Source organism: Nyctibius grandis, chromosome 10, assembly GCF_013368605.1.
Source record: "Nyctibius grandis isolate bNycGra1 chromosome 10, bNycGra1.pri, whole genome shotgun sequence".
NCBI classification, from domain to species: Eukaryota; Metazoa; Chordata; class Aves; order Nyctibiiformes; family Nyctibiidae; genus Nyctibius; species Nyctibius grandis.
Window position 1 is genome coordinate 6,584,991 of NC_090667.1, and position 9,164 is coordinate 6,594,154.

At 52.2% G+C, this 9,164-nt stretch overlaps 1 protein-coding gene across 1 annotated transcript; it reads right to left on the minus strand.

Annotated features, from left to right (window-relative positions):
• Positions 1 to 4,537: 4,537 nt before the first annotated feature.
• On the minus strand, positions 4,538 to 8,430 carry ATOX1 (antioxidant 1 copper chaperone). The gene is made up of 4 exons (XM_068409431.1): positions 8,349 to 8,430; positions 7,047 to 7,122; positions 5,554 to 5,711; positions 4,538 to 4,761 (listed from the first exon to the last, which is right to left on the minus strand). The coding sequence occupies exons 1-3, from the start codon at positions 8,352 to 8,354 to the stop codon at positions 5,578 to 5,580; spliced, it is 216 nt and encodes a 71-aa protein (XP_068265532.1). The 5' UTR covers positions 8,355 to 8,430; the 3' UTR covers positions 4,538 to 4,761; positions 5,554 to 5,577.
• Between the last annotated feature and the right edge of the window lie 734 nt (positions 8,431 to 9,164).

Genomic DNA, 9,164 nt, shown 5'->3' on the forward strand with positions numbered 1-9,164 from the left:
AATCCTCATCTTTCAGTAACGAATCCCCTGTGTAACAGCCTTAACACCCAGACATGACATGCCTGTGGAATTCCTGAGATTGTTGCAAGCAGAACACTTCTTACCCACCCTCAAATTTCACAGCAATTTACCTCTCCAAGCCATCAGGGATCACCATTTGCAGGCACCGAGGGGGATCTCCTGTCCCTTGTCTGCTTTCTGCAGCCTGCGGCGCTATTTTGGAAATTCTCTCGTTTACTGGGTGGTTCAACTGAGTGCAACTGCTCCTTTGGCTAAAATCATCCCCTGCCTGTCATCTGGTAATTAGAAAGCACCGAAAAGCCAGTGGTGCTTAAGGCGGCTCTGGGATAACCACGGCAGCTTTTTTCTGCTGTGGATAAAGACCTGGGCTTTGGAGGCTGTAGACTTTTCCACTGAAATCAGATTTAGGTTTAAAAAGCGGGGGAAAGTAACACTGGGTGAAAAATGACACCCAGAAGCACAGCAGCGCTACAAGAAGGGCAATGCTGCAAACACAACGCGGTGGGTGGGAAAAGCAAATGCCTTCTGTTGGAAACACCACTGGGGGGGAAAGCAAATGTAATTTTGAGGCAGGGGAAACAAAAGAATTTTTAAAGCCTGTCCCTCTGGGTTTGCCCAGTTCTTACTGGTGCTGCAGTTTGTGGACTCTCACGGTTCAGCTGGAGCTGGGCTGAGAACCTCATAAAGAAATGGCCTGGTTTTGCAGGGATAAAATTTATAGAATCACTTTTCTGTTTTGTTTTGTTTCAGTTTGTGGCCAGCTGTGGGATGGTGATCAAGGCCATCAGCAGTGAAAGCCAGGGCAGCTGCCCCAGGCTGGCCACAGGTGTGTTCTGTAACATTAACATCACGGTCACTATAAATGGGAAAGCTGCTGGGAATGGGGGGCTCTTTGCTCTGCTGCCTTCTCCTGTTTCCTCAACAGTTACTATCCCTGGAGGAACTTGCCACCACTCAGAAACTAAGTATAATTTTGTGTCTTTTGTATTAGTATAGATATTGGTTTTCTTTTGTTAAATCTGTTTAATTTTCAACCCACGAGTCTCCCTCCTTTTCCCAATTCCCTTTCTTGGGTGAGGAGGGGAGATTGGGTGATAAAACAACTGGTTGTTGTTTAGCCCTGGGTGTGGGCTAAATGGAGACAAGAAACCAGAAGTGAACTCCTGCTGCTGGAGGACATCTTTATGGATGCGTCGAATTACACCTCACCAGCTGCTTGTCCTCTGGCTGGCAGGGCTGACATGTCCCTCTTCCAGCAGGTCGCTGGGATGTCCTGCAGTGTCAGGGTGTCTGTGGAAGAGGAAAGCTCTTTTTCCAAGTGCCACCCTTTCCTGTTTGCGTTGCAAACTGAGCATTTCCTTGTCTGAAAATGGCTTCATAGCCTCAGTGTCTGTCATATTGTTTCCTGTGGAAATTATTGTGACCGCATTATCTGGGCAGGCTTGTTGGGGTTGGTCTCTCCATGATGTGCAACCTGGGGGGCTGATTTCAGGCCAACCTGATGAATTAAGATTTTGAAGATCTTGAGGCTGGGCAGTGGTGGAGCAAGGATTCTGCTTAGGTAATGTCTTGTCCTTTTAGCCTGTATGAAGCAGTTCTTCTCCCAAAGCTTTTCCACAAGCCTCTCAGAGAGCCACCCTCCAGGTCTGCTGCTCTGCTCAGACTCCACCATCCTTTCTTAACTTCCCTAGTCCAGCTGTAGTCAGCCCAAACCCAGCCCACACACTGAAGGAAGGACTGTCACAGGGTGTCATTACTCAGCTCTGGCTGTGTGGTTGTGGGAGAGGTGGCCTTTTTGGAGACACCCTGTGCTCCTGCAGAGCCACTGCTTTAGGAGTGCTGGTGCAGAGCCTCCTGTGCTCACTGTCCTGGAGGCAGGACCAGCAGGTTGTCTTCCCCAAACACCTTATCTTATCTGGAGGAAAGGAAAGCAGGCAGAAAGAGTGTTCTGCAGATTGCCTGGTCTGGTTGAAACACCCTGCTCCCCCAATAAGCCTGCAAGGTTGATGGAGGAGCACATGTGATGCTGTCCTGCTGGGCTTTTGGTAGAGAAAACAAGCAGCAGCTTGGGTGTCATCCTCCAGCCCTGCTCTCATAGGAGTTGTTCCAGGTCTTTGGTATTTTCACTAAAAGTGCCTGGAGTGCTGGGGTTAGTGACCATTACAGCACTTCCCTCTTCTCAGCTGGAGAAGAAACTTAGCAGCTCCCTTCCCCACAGGACTGGGGGAAAGGAAGAGGGACACGATGGGAGGGTCTGAGCACTGGGGCCACTGAAGGAAGGCTGAAGCAGGGCTCATGGGAGCCCTTGATGCTTCCCCAACTGCTCGCTCCCATCAGCATCCTCAGGGTCTGGCACTAGAGGTGGCCTGTGCAGACTTGTCACCCTTCTGTCCCCTCTGCTCTGGGACGCTGAGTGAGGAACAGGACATCAAATGCCATGAGCCTTTAGATTTGAAAGCCCACAAACCCTGCACACACAGAGTCTCCACTGGAAAACAAGTGGCAGGGACATCTCATGGAAGTGGCTGTGGCCAGCTCCTGCCATGCTGCGCACGCAGGGAAATCATAGGGGCTATAAATGACACAGGGCTGTCATTAAGAACTAATGGCAGTGTAGAGCACAGCAGCCTAGCGTAAGGATTGCCTGCTGCGAGGGACAGTCAGAGGCATTTCTCAAAGCCTGGGGCAGGGAGCAGGAGGGAAGAGCCCCTAGCCTGGACATCACTGCTCCAGTTGATGGAGACCAGCTCCAGGGAGGCTTTGTGAAGGGTCTGTCCTCTCCCCTCTGGGCAGTGTGTATTCCCACCACACTCTGCAGCCAGCTCGGGGTCACCACAGCTCACCACTGCAGCTGATTTCCACCCAAAGCTGCAACATCCTTTTTGCAGGAGGCAAGAGCTTAAAGCAACGTCCAGCCCCTCCACCCATGCTGAATGGCAGAGGAAACTGCAGCCCTGCAGATGGGTGCCGAAACATCAGGTATCTGCATAAACCTCCTGGCTGGTTGTGAGTAGAAACCTTTCCTTGTCTGGCTTAGAGATAAGCAGACTTTAACCAAAACAGATGGTTTAGCAGAGCAGGGAGAGGGGAGCAGAGCAGCTGGGGGAGTGTGGATAGCACTGGCTGTGCCTGGGAAGAAGCTGAAAGCAATAAATAACTAACATTGGCAAACACCAGCTCAGACCAGCAAGGGAGGGGCTAGGGAAAAGGATTCACTCGCTCACCCAGGACCCCGGAGGTGTCATGCCATGCATCTGAGTGCGCAGGCACAAAGCAGAAATAGGTTGCGGTTCTGGGCCTTGGCTCTGGAAACTTCCTGCCACTGGGAGATTTTAATGCTAGAAAATAATGCAGTGATGCGAGACTTCTATCCTTTAGCTGCCCTTAAATTAAAAAGTAACAAAAAGTGTCTGCAACATGTTCCTTGAAGCCTCTCCAGCCCCTGCAAGTGCATCTACAGCAATTAATTGTGCTTTAGATCAATGGTAAAGACTGACTTGGAAGTAGTAAACCTCTCTCGGAAAGAATAAATTGCAACTATGTCAAAAGTAATCTCAATATAAAAGTGTGAAAAATCTCTTAAATATAGAGTAACCTCTTCCTTCAAACTTTAGCTGTTTTTCCTTTCTGTAGAACAAGTCACGTGATGGGTAGTCATGGGAGACAGCCCCCAGGTGAAATGACAGCCAGCAGACTGGGATGGACACAGGCAATCCTTTCACTGGACTGTAAACCTGAATTAAATGGATGGGAGCTGGGCAAAGCAACAGTGCAGCCCATAACACTGGTCACTGGGCTGAGAAATAAGAGACCTTGCAGAGATTCCCACACCCTTCTCCATCCTCATCAGCACAGGCATTCTCCTACCACATCTGTGGGTGTGTGCAGCACCTGGGGGTCCTGCCCAGTGTCAGGGCCCCATGATGCTATTACCTATTTGGTTGAAATTTTGTAGGTGGGCAGGGAAGGGGGCAAGAGAAACAGTTGCTAGGGGAAGGGACTGATCCAGCTGTCCTGAGCTGGGCCCAGGATTCAGAATGATTCCTCACATTTATATGGTCATAAAAAGCACTGTACTAAACCTAGGCCGAGTCTGTGTTCCCTGCTCTTACTTGCAATTTGGTTGGCCTGTGAGCTCAATCATGTTGCTGGGGTCCAGTGACTTCTGCCTCGTGGCCCCATCTACCTCAAAAGGACACTTGGTTATCCTTGACTTACAGGGGCTGCAAAGGGTCCCTTCTTTCCAGCACTTCCATCCCAAATGGAAAGTCTGTCTGTTCTGTGGTGGAAAGACATCTGCCGAGACACAGATTCCCTGAATCTAAGTGACACTCAAGCTCAGTTCTCCTGAGACATGTTCCTCAGGCAGAGATTGCAGTCAACTTCTAAAACTAGGTGCAATTTCCTGGGAGACCTGTCTTGCATGTAATGGGTAGTTTCCCATTCCCAAGAGCCATCTCTTTTACAGAAAACCACTCAAAGCACTACAAAGACACACAAGACACACAGACATGCATTGAAAGATATAAGCAGCGCCTCGATTTACTGTGGGATTAGAAACAGCACATAACCCCCTCCTCTAGATTTTCTCCACTTTTAAAGCCCAAGACGCAGCTGTCTTCTCGTGCCAGCCCTCTGCTTTCTGACATCTGGCAGGGTAGTAAAGGTCAAACGACAGAGCAAGTTGGGAGATATGCAAACAGTTAAGCCATCTTTTTTGCTGAAGTCATGTTTGAGTTCCTGTAAAATAAATAGACAAATAAATAAATGGGAAAAAACCGAGGCACAGAGGAGCTAACGCTATACAAAGATGCCCTCTGCCGGTCACAAGCCAAAGGAAACGCATCCACCGGAGCTCTATGCCAGTGATTTGCAACTTCCCTCCCTCCTTTTATAGATAAACTCCTAAAAATATTCCCTATGGAGGGAAATGTGCTGTAAAACTTAAATTTAGTGTGTTTTTCCCATGACAGGTGAAGTGATCTAGCAGCAAACACCTAGCAAGGGCAGTCCAGCTTCCCCTCTCCTTTGTTTTGGATCTTACGATCCTTGGGTAAGTCAAATAGCTTCAGTTAAAATCCAACAGCAACAGATGTTGGAGGTCCTCATGCTACCAACCAACCCCCTGCATCGCATACCTACAGAGGTCTTTGTGTCCCATCGCTCTCCCTGGTATTGTTGGGGGCCACCACTCTCTCTGGTTAGCTGGTGAATGTCTTTGGGATTTGTTTTCATGCACGATCTGCTCTGGCAGACTCTAGGGTCACCTGGGAATGGCAGAGGATGTGTTCATCCCTCTCCACTACAACCATGGTTGGGATCACATGGGCTCTGCAGAGTAGCTAAGGGGTCCCACACAGAAATGGTGCTGGCTGTATGTGGTCCTGCTGCTTCTCCAATACGAGGGGTTTGCCAAAGCTGGACCTGCAAGTCTTTCCTACTTTGTGCTTCCCAGGAAGCAGCCTGTTTTACTGGGATAGCTGGAACAAGTTCAGATCTCTGCCTTCAGCATTTCATACACCTGGTATATACCTAGCCTCCTCACACCACCCAAGGCTACTGCGCGGACTTCTCCCCAAGGTAGGAAGCGTTCTTTCCAGTCTTCTTCAGGGTTTCCAAGAGGGTGTCAACGTTGTGCTCCGAGTCGATGCACACCTTCTTGTTGGGCAGGTCAATATCAAACTGGACACCTACAAGGAAAGGAAAAAAATTTGCACAGCTAGAAGCAGCCAAATGGTGTGAGCATGGGGAAAGCTCACCTTCACACCTTTGTGTTCCCCAAGGTCATCAGTCAAATGTACGTGTGCCTCCTGCCAGCAAACCCTGATACCACCACCAGCCAGCAACACCAAACTGGTGTCCCTGCCAGCAATGGTACGAAGGAAGCCAGATCTCCTATAGATCCTCATTGGGCACCACAGTTTCTCAACTGCTTTAATCTGCTCACCCCACCTTGGATCAACACAATCAATCACACAATAACCAGAATGAGCTGAGTTTAAACCAAGCACTATAATCTCCAACCAGCTCAGCCTGTGCTGTGGTTTAGCATGGACAGGCACTAACAAGGGAATTAGTGCAGGGGTTAGGACAGGGTCAGGACAGGTTTCCTCAGTGGTGGTACCAGCTAACAGCTGTAAGTAGGAGGGAAGAAAAAGACACTTTCCCATGTGGATTTTGCAGCGGCTAATAAGGGTAAGCTACTCTCAGCCCAGTAAAAGGAACAGGACATGATATTTTCACAAAACTTTTAGGTATGTATCATCTTTGGGAGCTCTGCCATGTCATCACATGAGGCTGATATTGGCCAGCGTGTTGAAGAGTGATGGAGGTGCTGACAACCACACACTGAGGAAGTGGAATCACCACAGCCTGGTAACAGGGTCTGGAAGAAGTTGCAAGGCCTTTGCCTTGGTGACTGGAAGCTGTTCTCACTTGGTGAGGACAGGGGAGCAGGATGACAGGTCCTCACAACCAGAGAGTGTGGGTCATATCCTTCTCTCTTGGTAATCCCAGCGAAAAGGAGGCACAGGTTATAATTTTTCAGGTGGTATTAAAAACAGGCTGTGCAGGCAACCACCAAATGCTCTGCTCAGCAGCTCTTCTCTGTGACTGCTGATGACACATCTAGGGAAGCAGCATAGATACCCCAGGCCTCCTTGGGAACAACAGCTGGCAGGACATCCACGCCCCTTCTGGCAGCCTGAGCAGGGGTATACCAGTGTAGTTCCCAGCGGGTTCAGGATGAGGCCCTGGTGATTCAGAGCCACCTGCAGCCACAGCAGCTCCTCCCTCCCTTGACATTTCTCCAAGGGTCACACAAGTCCTGTGAACAACCAGCGACTCATTACTGACTAAGCAGCAGGCTCAGAGCAGAGTGGGGAGCCGAGGTTTCCAACCAGCCACTTTCAGCTTTCACCCACAGCACTACTCTTGCAAGATGAAGGATCACAGGGCACTGACATCCTGCCCCGGAGCTGGCATTGCTCTGGTGAGCTGGTCTCACACACCCAGCACTGACTCACCTCCCAACCGGTGCAGGACACGGGTGACCGCATTAGAGCAGCCTTCACAGGTCATGTCCACAAAGAATTCGTGTTTCTGAAAAGAGGCAGATGGAGGGGTCAGGGAGGATGCAGACAGCAGCACACCACAAGCACTCGTCCTCCATACTTGCCTTTTTCCTTGAGGAGGTGGGTTCAAACCCTCCCCAGCCAAAAGGTCCACACATGCCACTATGGGATCCTCAGCAAAACTGAGAGCTGTCAGTACTCCTCCCTATAGTGTCCTTGTGCTGTCCCTCACAGCATAACCCCAGGGGCCTTTGGAGGCTGTCTGGCCCCTACTCTGAGCAGGGCCACCCTTAGGACCAGCACAGGGTGCCATCTCTGTGGGCCTCCACTGGACTCACTCTACTTGCCATGGGGAGCCCAGGAGAAGCAAGTCTCCTGTCTCCAGCTACTCACTGTCCTGACTTAAGTCTGCAAGGTTTTCAGTGCTTGCCCATCCTCTTCTTCTTGTTTCTACAAGGCTTCTGGTCCCCAACATAATAATCTCATAAAATTATTAACAAAAATGAAATTTAAGGAACATTAGTGCTGTTTTTTCATCCCTTCACTCCACTGGGGCTCCAGTGTTATCTTCACTACTTGTGAGAGATACATTGGCGCTCTTGCCTGTAACACTAATCATCACGTTCAACCCTTGGCACTGGATGGATCCTAATTTCCTTTTCTTGCACATGCTTTTTACTTTCCTTAAAAAGGAAAAGTAAAGCTGTTTTTTATTTGTTACCTGCAACCCATACTTCTTTCTATTCAAAACCACCCTTTGACCCCCACCACCGAGAGGTTAAAACTCTCACGGGCACAATTCACCTGGGAAAGGAGTTTGGCAATGGTGGTTCCTGTTAGGATTTTCTCATGTAATTAACATTTTCCTGATTTTTATTTTACAAATGCCCTGCGTGCTCTGGGGGCCGCTGTGCGGGAAGGAGGGATCGGGATGGGGCACCGGTGGTCCCAGCCCAGGGTCCCCCCACCCTGGGGCCGGGCCTGTGCGCCCAAGCCCCGGCTGTTGGGGGAGCCCCGGCGGCCCCTCCCGGTACCAGGCAGCGCCCTCCCTGCCCCGCTGGGCCTCCCTCTCCAGCCCCACCACGTCCCCCGGCCCACTCAGGCCCCCTCGGCCCCACACAGGCCCCGCCGGCCGCACACGGCCCCCCCCGGCCTGCCCCGGAGCCCGGCCCGGCAGGGCCCGGGCCCAGGCGCTGTGCGGGGCCGGCCGAGGGCCGCGCTGGGCCGCCCGCACCCCCCGGGCCCGGCACCCACCGGCATGGCGGAGCGCGGCGGCGGCTCCCGGCTCTCGGCGCGGCGCGGAGGAAGGGGCGGGCCGCGCCCGGCGCCTGAGGGCCGAGGCCGGGCCCTGAGCGCCGGCCCCCGCGCAGCGCGCACGGGGCCGCGGGGAGGCCGGCAGCCCCAGGCCCCCGGGGAGCCGGGGAGCAGACGCCGGCCGGCCGCCCCGGGCAGCAGGGGGGACCCGGGCCACTCTCGGTAACCTCACACGGGCAGAGCCATTCCGGCCGCCTCCACCTCTAAGCCCACGGCTCCACCAGACGGGATTGCAGAAGGTTTTGTCCAGCCACCCGTGGGCCAGGAACCGGGGTCAGCTGCAGAGGAGCCCGGGGAGGGCAGCAGGGTCACAGACCGCTGCACAGAGGTTTCGGCACACCAGGCGTTTGGGAGCTGGTGGCTTTTGTTTGCACTGGCACGAACTGGCTTCGGCTGTGGGATGCAGGCGTTCAGACACTCTTTGGCCTGTTCTTCACACTGACCAAATTGCTCTTAGTAGCCTTTTGGGGATGGTGATTTAATTCTTAGGAGCATTTGTTGCTGAAACACAGCCCCACTTCTCATGGCTATGTTTCTCTTCCCGTTTTTCTGATACTAAAATGCTGCCGCTCCTCGTGAGGGGGTGCAGCGGGGCCGTGCCTGTACCGATGCCGTCCAGGTTAAGGTGAAGCCCAAGGTGGGTGTAAGGCTGAGGCCATCGGAAGGCATGAGATGCCAGAATGGGTTAAGGAGAAAGGGGTGGAAAAAGTCTGTGCTCGGTGTGGATCCCTCCCAGCTGCCGGCAGCCTGCCTGGT